Source organism: Liolophura sinensis, chromosome 6 (genome assembly GCF_032854445.1).
Source record: "Liolophura sinensis isolate JHLJ2023 chromosome 6, CUHK_Ljap_v2, whole genome shotgun sequence".
NCBI classification, from domain to species: Eukaryota; Metazoa; Mollusca; class Polyplacophora; order Chitonida; family Chitonidae; genus Liolophura; species Liolophura sinensis.
Window position 1 is genome coordinate 32,260,909 of NC_088300.1, and position 12,969 is coordinate 32,273,877.

The window sequence follows — 12,969 nt, forward strand, 5'->3', positions numbered from 1 at the left end:
ATATAATTACACTAGAGAGGATAACCACCCACTGCAGATTTGGCAATATCAAAGGAAACGGGAGCCGGAGGTTTCGTCGCGAAAAACGTCTTTAATATTTTTTTTTAAACAATTCGGACATACCACGAGTAAGATTTACTGAAAAATCACATTTCTGTTAATTTTTTGTTTAACTTGTTAAAGTACAAAATACGATGAATTCTAGACTGCAACTGTGATATTGCCTAGTCTGTGCGCATTGTGATAAGAACAGCTAATCACATATTCTTGCTCAGAAGAAAGACCTCTTTCAGGAAATATGGTTGGCCCTGAAAAGGGCCGTTGGAATTAGAGTGGTTACCCACTGTGGCTGTACACGCAATTTAGGATCTTTTTGTCTTCGTGGGCAGGAGAACAGCCTGGATGTTGGGAAGGACGCCACCTCGGGGAATGGCCACACCAGACAGCAGTCTGTTCAGCTCCTCGTCATTGCGGACGGCCAGCAGCAGGTGTCGTGGGTTGATGTTTTTTTTCTTGTATTCTCGGGCAGCATTTCCAGCCAACTCCAACACCTCTGCTGTCAAATACTCCATCACAGCAGCCAAGTACACGGGAGCCCCTGTTCCGACACGGTTGGAGTAATTACCCTTCCTCAAATAGCGATGAATACGACTAACAGGAAACTGAAGCCCAGCACGAGACGACCTCGATTGAACCTTCGCCTTTGCCTTTCCGCCTTTGCCACGTCCAGACATCTTTGGATTGACCTCAAAAACCTTGTTTTGTGTTTTCTGATGCGTCGATAGAAGCTAGTGAAGGACATCGGACTTTCATCCTTTTATACACATCGCGAGGATTGTACTATTTGTGGAAACATATTCGCGCGTAAAACATCAACCAATCAACGGCGACTGTGGGTGCTCTCTAGCACGTTCGCGCTTTTTGTAGCTCACGACGCTTGGACAAATAAAATAGAATAGTGAAAGAGTTAGCTCAGATAACATGCGGCTTGTGCGGTTTTTTATTTTTTATATTTTTAAGTGCTTGTAAAACGGCGCCAGCTGCGAGCCTATCATGCACTGGGCTATACATTTTTGGGCTGTGAAAGCCCAGAACTGGAGAAACGTAAATTAGGTCTAAGCCGAGAGCAGGCAACTTTACATTCATTCATCAAGTTTTTAACAGTTCGACCCGCTTTCTCAAAACTTCGTAAATACATTTCACGAAACTTTTCTCGTAAACCACGTGACACCAAAGGCTCTTGAACCCATGAATTGAAGAAGGCTTGATGGGCATTCTAAAAGTGACATATGAAGTGAAATAAGAAATTCTAAGCCAGAATATCCAAGCTTGGCGCACTGATCCAGGAGCCTCTCATAAATGCGGCTGCTGTGAGTCCAGCTCATGCCCAATGGGGGATGGTCTTTCAGCAACCTGCAGAAAGTTTCTTCAGGAGTTTCTGCCCTGTTTCCTCCCACCATAATGCTGGTGAGAGGAAATCAGACAGAGTCTGGTGGAAACCCACGACCATCTGCAGGTTACTGGCAGGCCTTCCCTCCGTGTAGCCCCAGAGGAAGCCAGCATGAGCTGGACATGAACTCATAGCAACAGCATTGATGAGAGATTGGCACAAACCACCTTGACCAGTGAGGCCACCAATTAATTAATATCTGTTAAGACCGACATATGGAAATCACATGCACACTGTTGTTAAATGTTATTCATATGGTTGTTGTGTAATGAGTGAGTGAGTGCTTGGGGTTTAACATCGTACTCAACAATTTTTCAGTCATATGACGACAAAGGAATCCTTAGGGTGCATGTACGTGTAATGTGCCTCCTTGTAGCAGGACGGATTTCCACCGCTCTTTTATCTAGTGCTGCTTCACTGAGACGACTTACCAAAGGCAAGTAAGCCGCCCCGCCCGAGCCATTATACTGATACGGGTCAACCAGTTGTTGCACTATCCCCTTCATGCTGAACGCCAAGGGAGGAAGTTACAACTTCCTCTTTTAAAGTCTTAGGTGTGACTCGATCAAGGATTGATCAAGGATCCTGGTCCCGAAGCCGTTGGTGTGTAATGCCATACTCATGTAATTTTCTTGTGCGTTCGAATCCAACTCCTGCTGATACGGCCAGAGATATGACAGGTACCTGGCCAAGGTCAGTGGTTCACACTGGTGCCCAGGATCATGAAGCAATCTTAGACTTAAGTCAGAGTTTCAGTGATTAAATTTGGTATGCTCCATATGCCATTTTAGCTGAAATTTGTTGGACAATAAATTACCTAAAATTTACATTGCCAAGCAATAGTTTGGCCTTATTTCATAAATAAATTGATTTTGGGTCCTAAGTAGTGACAAAAAGAAACAACCAGGGTACAGGGCAAATTCCTGGTGGGGCCTAGGGGAGCAAAGCTCCTTGGAAAAACTGTTTAGCTGTAGCCTAATTTGGAAGCTGTGGCAGGCAAGTATACCTTGTAGTTATTTTGTCATTATGCGAGATGAAAACATCAAATATCAATATGAAACACATTGACTGTGAGAATGTGATCTTCAATTATAAAACGTAGCACTCACTGTCACATCAAAAACGTGACAATTGACAGGTATCATCAACCTGTCCGCCAGGTATTAACCTTTCTGCTTTCATATAATGATAAATTCTTATTAAGCTCTGCCCACTTTCCTTCCACCATGATGCTGGCTGCCATCATATCGGTGACATATCTTGAGTACGGCGTAAAACACCAGTCACATAAATAAATAAACACCAAGGCCCCAGGACAGCACTAGAATCCACAAAATCCCTGTCCAAGGTTGGGTTTGAACCAGAACCTTGTGTGTGCTAGTAATTCACAGACAAGCATCTTAGCTTCTTGATAACAATCCTCTCTCTGAATAAGATTTTCAAGTCAAAACACAAAGTAAAGAAATACATTATACTAGGATAGGGTTTACAAAAAGTAAACAAATACATGGCCGATATATATCTATGTTTTAATGTAAATGTACATTATCACACACAAGGTACACACACATGTACATTAATTTGTTTACAGTATACAAACCCAGAAACCCATTAGTTAATAGGCTTCTGACAAAACTTTGGAAGCCCATTGAAGGAATGTCCCTAACATGAAGATGTAAAGACTGAATGGACACTTCAATTGTTGAATCCTTAACTGCGTGATCTGAGGTGGTAGTTTGGTCAAAAATTGCATAAACTTTCTGCTGCTATAGAATAATTGATCACTGACATAGTAACCCAGTGAATGTCATCCACTGGTTACCCCCCTTGAACTGCAGTATTTATAATTCTGTTATTTACATGAATACACGGCTTTCCTCGTCATTAACAGCTTGAAATTCATGGTTTCCAAGTACAGTCTTGCACTCAAGAAAAGAAAAATTACATTGTGTACAGACATCATCTAGATCCACAGCACAGTACTAACATTACTTCCATCGTCATCAGCCAGCTGGAGGCTTTATTTTAGTCTTGCCGTTCCAAACATGCATTCGTTGAATTACACAAACCATGACAACACCATAAAACAATAACTATTTTGTTGAATAAGAAAACACTCTTCTCACTGGTTCGAACAGCAAATGACACTTCCACACTAATAAACGTTAGGTTAACAGTTTATGGTAATACTTACAATAAGTTGCATGTTGTTAAAGCTCTGTTCTAAACTTGATACAGGTGAAATGAGGAAAGGCACATGTCAACAAGAGTTCTCCAAAAGACTCGGTCATGGTGGGAATTGTCAGAGTAAATGTCTTATAGGACATAACCAAAGAATTTTCATCCCTTGGGCTGACAAGTAGTCCCCTATCGACCAACATTTATCAAAAGTCCTCTTTAACCAGTGGCTATATCCCAACAAAACATATCACATGAGCAAAAGCCTAAAAAAAAACTACAAAGACATACATGTACATGTATTACAGTGATACAAAATAACGAATAAAAATCATATATACAGAAAGACACATAATGTTAAAGTTTTACAATATTCAGCACAACCACTGTTACAGTAAATGTATACAAGACCATGAAAAACAATGAATATTTAGGTAAACTTTATAACAGCTAAGCCAATATTAAATTGTTGGGGTTGGATGCAATATTTCCTTTTTATGTTAATATATACAGAGATTGTTTTGACTGCCCAAGTTATAGTCCACCCATTTTAGGTACTTGTATTTGTTCTTTTTTCTCACCTGTTCTGCTCAGACAAACCTAGAGGGTGTACTTATAGTGCTGCCTTGTTTAAACACTATACAAAAACATACCAGATGCTACATTTGTTATAGACAGTGATTTATTCATTTTCATGTTACGTGTTTAATGCTGACTGGTTTTTCGTGAAGGGCACATCCTCCTCGATGGAATGCATGTAAGACCACATAATTAATGGCCTCGCCAACACTGTCGAGTCTCGTTGCCACCAAGGCTTTGAGAACATTGGAAGCAGGTGAATTTTGATGATTCTGCGTCCAAGACTGGAACTAACCCAACACCTTGACTGTTCCAGCCATTGAAAGGTACTTAAGCCTCTTAGCCACTCAACCATCCTAATTCTTCAACTTTTTCAACCACCTTAGGAACCAATATTTTAAAACACTCTGAAACAACTACAGAGTGCAGAGAAATAATCTGCACATTTTTATGAAGTTTACATCTTTAGTGACACAAACAAATAATTTTTGGCCCCATTTTCCAACTAATTCTATACATAAATTCCAATGGAAAAAGTGCTTTAGAGGTTGAAAAGGTTGAAGATTTACAGTACGTGTATCACTGGCTCACATCATGGCATAATCTGGTCCCATGGTTAGGTTTGAAATAATGAATATGGAATTTCTGACATCTTTTGACATCCAGAGAATGTTGACCTTTTGACTCTGATGTGAATGCTATTCCATAAACTCAGGCTTCAATTCTACCATAATAAAATGCAGCTTAAGGATACATTTCTTGCAGCGCTATACTATAAACACATGAATGACCCTTTTAACTGATATTTTTCTCTTTGTGGCTATGATTCAAACCAGTGATTAAAAATAGTTTGATCCACAAAATCATTGCATAGTTATATATTCACATGGAAATATTATGCCGTCCCATCACTCAATTGCACCAAATCAGTCACAAAAATTAGACCAATCTCTTAATAGGTCTGAACAGTTCACACATAAAATAGACACTTTTCAAACGGTGCAAGATTGCCCAACAAAAGAAAAGGTTAATTTTTGAGCCATGAATATTATATATCTATCATATGCATTTAATCTTAATTAATATCTAAAATATTGAAGTTTTTAGATGAAACTAACATTCCAAGATTTTCTAGTAACAGAGCAGTCACTAACTGTCTATAAACAGCTAGCAGTGATGTATTTTACAAATGGCAATTAAGAAATGTGCAGATAAATACAGGAATATGATGTCATCAGGTTTTAAGACCATCTATCACGGACAGGTGTTGTGTTTATCAAGACAATGACATTTACAAGTATTTGTAATTATGTGCTTACTATCAAAATTTATGGCTTGCCTCACAGAACCATCAATATTGGTCCAGTTTAAAACTAATCAATCAGATGAATATTAATAATGCGATTTTTCACAAAAATGGTGCCTTCTCTCAGGAAAAGGCCTGTCCTAGACATTCAGAAATGGACAGTAATACAATATTTACCTCAATTTCTTATATAAAAGAATAGTACTGGATTTATTAGGGTTCAGATAAGTGATGTGTAAGACTGGAACAGGCAAAGAAAAGGCTGTGTTACCAATTCAAATAATACAAACCCTGATACATCCACCAGGTTAATTTAAAAAAAGAGAAGCTTTTCAGAAACAACTTTTTTTTATTTCATGTAAGAGGTAGCTATCTGAGTATATGCATTACCGGTTATACATCTGCAATGTGACAATTGCTTGAAACACCAGAGTCCACATTATGATTGGCATCACTGCTGGAGAAGCTGATCTATGGCAGGTCAAAAACACAGCAAACCACTTCACAGATTTTCCCATTAGCAACTAAAAGAAGCATTTAGCTCTGTAACTGACAGTATCCAAGTGCATGCATCATGTCCAGCTTCAAAGACAACATATTCACAGTTTTTATGTACACTGTACCAATTTTATGATGTTTCTTTTTTGTTTATTATTATTTAAACACAGTTATTTAATTCAAAATACTGGTAACTAGGCATTCTAGCCACCTCGATTAAAACTACATCGTGCCAGAAGCAAAGAAAAGTAGGCCATTAGAAAATTCTCAATATTCAGCATAAAAAAGGATGCAATTAGAAACATTTCAGGATTTTTGTTAGGTGCAACCCTAAATATTCACTAGCACTATTTTGGTAACAATCTGATTGTGAAAAAAGTTTAACAAGGGCCGGCATGAAGCTGCAATGAGTGACATTTCAGTCTGTTGATAACATGGTTATGATGCAGGCAGAAAAAGATAAGTCTTCAAAATTACCATTACAAAACAGAGGAGAGCAGGGAGCCACACCTACGGCGATGATGATCCAAAGTTTCTTTTCTGTGTACATACATGTACTTTAATGTAAATATTAAAACACAGAAACTAACATTGAAAGCTCTCCATCAATCATTTTTTCTCTGCGCTTTAGTTTATTCCCTGCATGAGGAATAAATGTACTATGAAAGCTCACAGAAAAAAATGCAACTTACATGATTTGTCGTTAAATATATGTAGCTCAAAGGTAATTCAATCGTATCAAATATAAAATTTAAAGTCACCAGCTATGATACATAAATATGTAAAACCCAAAACCATACAAATGCAGAGTTATACATATACATTAGCTAGTATCAAAACCATATCAAAAAACCTTAAATTACTAAGTGACAAAATGAAATGGGATCAGGTGACATTAGTATAACTGCATCAAATATTTCAAGAAGTGCAATGATGTCTATGTAGTTGTACAAAAATTACACATTCAAATAAGTTTGATTTTTTGCTCTTTAACATGAAATAATTCACATGCAAACCATGTCTACTGGCTAGTACCCAAGAGAATGAAAAAAGAAACAAAACAATTCAGATCACTTCTCCTAAAGACGTTACCTAATATCTTGCACTGGAATCTTCAGAGTGAACGAATGTTACCAGTTGTCCAGGAAGTCGAACCCAGATTTGACTACGCTGTTATTTTCATTGTCTCCTTCCTGCAAATTATAACATCAAAATGCAGATGTAAGGATCAAGGAAATGACGTTTACTTGTATCCCTGTTTTACAAGAAGTGGCTCATCTTACATTCACCGTTCATCCACGTCTAACATAAATGTTTGTGTTTTCTAGAGTTACTTCCCTTGCCCTAAAATTTTCCAGTCAAAAAATGGCAAGATAACCTTACACACATTTCATAAATTCTTAAGCTAAAGACACAGCTACATGTATGTAGGTAAAGACACTGGCGAAATACATCATCAGTATGCTCCATAAAACCCACCATACAATGAAAACATTAAACTGCTTTTAACTGAGTGAAAAACAAAAGAAAAAACCCTAAAAAATAAAACAGCTCTCAATAGTCTGTCTTCTGATGCATTGTTTATTTTCACCCCTTTCTTTTCCTTTAAGAATGTGCATGTACCAACTGGGGTCACAACTCACCTCTGTTGAGAGAAGGCTTTGTGACGGTGCCTGTTCAATAGCCTGGTTCGTTGTCCCCTGAATCTCTCTTACGGCTTGATCACTTACATCCTGACTACAGATTAAGGGACGGCGTGAAGGAGAGGATATTTCACTGTTAAGCGTGTCACTACTGCTTTCTCCAACAAAATTTGACCATTCCCCACTGACTGGTAAACCCCTGTCTATTCTTGCCTCAGTGTTCGTCCCTGGAAGGTTTTCACAGCTTTCTCCCTCAAGCAGGTTGACAAAGGCAGCGTTATCCTGTCCAACACTGTCACGTTTGCTATCCCCAAGTAGAGTCATACCAGTGTCATCCAGGCCATCTTTGACCTTCTTGTTAATACCAGGCGATAGAGGAAGACGGGTGATGATTGGGGATTTGAGAGGTGATCGTGCACTGAGGCTCGAACTACTGGTTTTCTGTGAAATCTGTAATACAGCTGGCTTTGAGGTGGAGTTCTGACCTCTGTCAACATCTCTACCGTTGTTCAATGCAGGCACAGTACAGTCTTCTCTGGACTCGAGCTCGAAACTCTGGCGTACATCGTCAAAACTGGACTGCATGCTGTCCTGACTACTTGGGTAACCCGAATCGCCTTTTCTCTCCACCACATGAAATGGAGAATCCCAAATCCTCTTTGATACACCGGGTTTTCCAGGCCCATCTCGCATTTTGTGACCACCATTCTTTGGCGTTCCAGTTGAAGGTATTTTGGATGTGGATTTAACTTTTGTCAGCTCATTTGGTTCCAAATCTTTCAAAGATAAGTCTTGCTGACTCTGAATAAAAACAAAACAACAACTGTACATTTGTGTTTACATGAGCCAAAACTCATATTCTATAACCCTTGAATCCTTCACATATAGAGAACATCAAAGACGATAAATCTCATGTTTTACTCCCTTTGGTGCGCCGGAAAAAGACTCGTCTGATGACGTAAATTGAACAGACAAGTCCATTATTAAACAGGATGTTGTTTTCGCTGATAAAAATGAACAGATAGAAATGCCACGTGTAACTGAACACTGTTAATTCCATTCAATCCTCGGCAAAAGGCACCGTGATGGCAGACGATTTGTAACACTGTATTTCATTCCCTGTGAAAACATCACAGAAAGATCAGAAAATGTATACGTACCAACCAGTGTGCTGCAGACAAATTGTGAACAGCACTTGACAGAAGCATTCATTTCACATGACAAATGTGCCTTTACCATGGTGTCAACGAATGTTTCAAAACATTGTACCAATTATTTTCAACAGCCACATTTGCTGTCAGTTTGATACTCATTCGAACTGAAATCAGTGACTGTATAGATTGGTACCCCTTTTGTCTAGAAACAAAGGTTTTGCCCAGTGTGTATGATGTTGCATGCCGCACGCTATTTAGAATAGCTTTGCTGAGATATTCCAACACTACTTTGTATAGGTGGGAAAGTCCTTACCTGACTGGAGTTTGGCTTATTTAAATACGTATTACCAGAATTAAACGTTTTGCTGAGGATTTATGGAATTGAAATGATGTTCCCTGCTATGGGTGTCTAGCGGCACTTTTATAGTCAATAAGGTGGACAAGGTTAAAAACATTTTAGGTCTCAGTCCACACCTTTCAACTAAAATAATAACCTCGTCCATCTTATTGACTATAAAACTGTCACTAGACACCCATAGCAGGAACATTATTTCTTTAATTAAACAATTTCTTGTCATTTCATGAAATGACCAGTGCTTTGCATACCTGACCAGGAAAATGTTCTACAAGAAAGTACATTGTTTACATCACAGAGTCTTACCATAATGGAAATAATTTAGCTTGTTCATTTTTTTTCAGGTGCTAGCATTCTGTATATTAACAAACATACTATTACCACATGCATTTTCTGCATGTAAATTACACACACAAAATTGTTCAGAAAAAGCAGTGTATTAGTCAAGTGAGATATATGTTGGAGAAATAACAAAATTTGGATGTTACAATTGCTATTTATCAATTGGATAAATGGACTGTTGTAACTTGGTTAGAGCCAAATTCAAAATTTTTTTCCTTATAAAATATAGCGTTCAGTTTTTATGGGTGGAGGAAACTAGAGTGCCCAGGATAAACCACTGACCTTAAAACAAATTACTGACGATCTTTCCCACATGATGTAAAGATGTGCACCCCACATTGGTGGAAAACGAGTTGTCTTTAATGACAGCATAAACAATAACATACACATCGATGTCCTCTTATCATCACCAAGGCTCCAAGAATGGTGGGAGCAGAAAAGTCTAGTACAAATTCATGTTCCAAGGTCGGATTGAGCGTGCTTTATGACTGGCTACTAATAAACGGGATTTCACATTATGTAGAGTATATATGACAATATTTATTAAAACTTATATTTATATTTATTTTATATACCAGTGAACAATCTTTTCTACTACAACCTTAAGCTTGAATGGCCATGATTTGAATTTCACTCACTTTTGTCTTCCAGCTAAATGGTCCTGAGTGCTCATCTTGCCAAGTCCAACACTGAAATGATACACATTTAGGATTAGGAAATACTTATAATAATAACATATCAATATAAAGGCATAAAACTCAGTGTATTGTTAAACAAACAAAATACAGTTTTATTTCATAATCGTCAACAAAAATGAAACAAATACAGCAATAAATTAATTCCTTTCATTTTATCTTATGACATTAAAATGTTCTTACAGAAACTAATCTCTAAATACATGTACTCCAATTCCTCAACCTTTTTGCATATGCAAGAGCAACTTTCAGTGCAATTTATGCCTCTTTTTTTGAAGACAAAACCACATTGGATAGGTATGCCAGCTTCATGGCTTCAAAAACACAGAATAACATGCAAGAAAGGCTGAAGAAATACAGTAATTTTAAATAACATACCTTGTTTAATGGTGCTAATATCATAATGATGTCAAAGTCTCTTTCAAAGAGTATCAAGTGATATTTCATGTATGACATGTATAATAAAGGTTCATCTACATTTATTTATTTACTTGATTTGGGTTTAACGAAGTTCTAAACAGACTACAGTCTGATGCTACCCAAGTGAAGGTACATGTATAAAACACAGGTGTTCAGTCAACTCATACAAAAATCTGAAATGATAAAAACATTAAATCTACTGAAACATTTCGAAGTATTTCTCTAGTTCAGACACATCACAATTTTCTGAAATACACAAATAAAATGTGATATGTAGAGGAATTTTCAGAACAAAACTCAAATTGGCCCTGGATACCAGTTGCCCTGTTGTTTCAGAGAAAAGACAGACACTGGGATGAAAAAGAGGAAACTATACATCACACTCATAGTTTTGTCATTTTTAACATTTCTGAATTGAATTCTGAACATTTTTCTGATGTATTTTTTGTATAAATAAAGAGGAATTCCTCCAAAGAGAACAAATCTCATGCCTGTGTTGTGATTTCAAACCTAGTATCTGGCATATCTTTGCAGCTAATATGACATGTCTGATTACCACAAGGACTGAGAAATATGCAAAATTATATGTCTGACATAACAAGTTAATCCAGCAGTGAATCCATCTGATTATTATTTCAGATAAAACAATAACACATTACATTCTGCAAAGTTTATCTCATTTTACCATACTGTGGCAACCTTAAGATGAGATAAGTTTTACTTTTGAACCTGATCACAGTACCATGGTCCTAAACAAAGACTTTTCTACTCGTGAAAATGTAAGTAAAATACTTGATTTTGACTGGTACCTGTTTAGAAAAGTATGTATTAAATAAAGCCTCTAACTCATTTGGTAAATGGTGGGTTGCCCTACAGCCTCTACCTGGTTTCTTCCCGCCATAATGCTGGCCTCAGTCGAATAAGTGAAACGGTGTCAAACACAAACCAGATAAGTAATAAAATGGTGTACTGTATCTCTTTTAAGACTTTCATCGTTTCTGCTTTATTCACTACCTTCTGGGTGTTCTTTTGTCATGTGCTCTGTGCTCTCCGACCCATATTTTACAAACTATCACACTGTATAAGCCCACAATTTCCTAAAACAGAAGGATTGTGTGCAATGGTCCATGATGTGCAAAAAGAAGGCATACTAATACTATCGTATTCTCAGACTATATATAGTACTAGGCGTTTCCAGTGTGGTACATGATATGTTTAAAAGTTACTGTTATTCTAGTCCTACTCCAGGAGTAACTGGACAGGCCTTGGAGGTTCATGATTGACTGTTTCAGAAATTTTACGATGATTGCTTCAGATATGAATGGGAGCAATCCATGACAGTGGGCCCCTGCGTACCGGTAGGGTTGGAATAGTATTAATCTAAACTGAGTAAAAACATAATAATGACGCTATTTCATTGTAAGTGTTAACCATTGTTTACAGATTTTGCCAACTTTCTTTCAGTTTTTAATGTTATAAACTTAAGGTGGTTGTAGACTGTAAACTAAACTTTATGTAGTATGTAGCTCTGTTGGGCTGTGATCATGTATAGTATGTTGTTGTTGTTGTTCACTCTGAGACAAGCGCCTGAATACATCTATTTAACAAACACGATGCGCTGAACTTACATCGTTGTCAAAGTCAACAATAATTTTTTCCCCACACGGCAATACTAGCTTCGGGAAAGAAATATCTTTCTCAGAACTATCCTGGTTCCTATAACGATCTTTCACGAAGGAGTGTATAAGGAAATCGTCCAACATCTGTTCTCGTCTCGCTAAGTCCCAGTTTTCCCATTCCGGTTCGCACTCCACTTCAACTTTCTTGCAGTCTTCCAGAATTTTTTTCGCTAGAGGATTGATTCCAGAAAAATATACCAAAGCTTTATCTTCCATTTTAAACCATGAATGTCAACCAACAAATTTTTAGAAAACTAAACTACTCTCAACCTTTACTTGTACCGCTGTCAAACTACAGTTGTAATGAAACCACAACTTGCGACAATATCCGGAGAAAAATATCCCGTGTCCATTTCACCATTTGAAGATTACCCTTGGCTTGAGTTATTCCAATGGATATTTTCAGTTGAGGCTTTTTATTTGTTTTTTATTTGTTTTATAAACCTGAAAAGATATTTTCTTTTTCAGACATGTGATAACGCAAGTCCATTTTCGTATGTTTGTCAATGACTTTCAACCTTCGTTTGTTGTGACCGCAAATTGTTGGACACAATCCAACAGTACTCGTCAGCCTACATCCACGAGGGGAACGGAAGTACATCCACCAGGAGAACGGGCATCCATCAGGAGGACGGTCATGTAGTGCGCATGACCACACATATGGCGCGAA

The 12,969-nt window shown here is 37.6% G+C and overlaps 2 protein-coding genes across 2 annotated transcripts; both read right to left on the reverse strand.

Moving 5' to 3' along the window:
- Positions 1–362: 362 nt before the first annotated feature.
- LOC135467099 (histone H2A-like) lies at positions 363–734 on the reverse strand. The gene has a single exon (XM_064744859.1). It carries the CDS (start codon positions 732–734, stop codon positions 363–365), a length of 372 nt encoding a protein of 123 aa, XP_064600929.1.
- Positions 735–3,016: 2,282 nt separating this feature from the next.
- LOC135466786 (uncharacterized protein C1orf198-like) lies at positions 3,017–12,570 on the reverse strand. The gene is made up of 4 exons (XM_064744472.1): positions 12,249–12,570; positions 10,144–10,194; positions 7,655–8,455; positions 3,017–7,204 (listed from the first exon to the last, which is right to left on the reverse strand). Exons 1-4 carry the CDS (start codon positions 12,513–12,515, stop codon positions 7,142–7,144), a joined length of 1,182 nt encoding a protein of 393 aa, XP_064600542.1. The 5' UTR covers positions 12,516–12,570; the 3' UTR covers positions 3,017–7,141.
- Between the last annotated feature and the right edge of the window lie 399 nt (positions 12,571–12,969).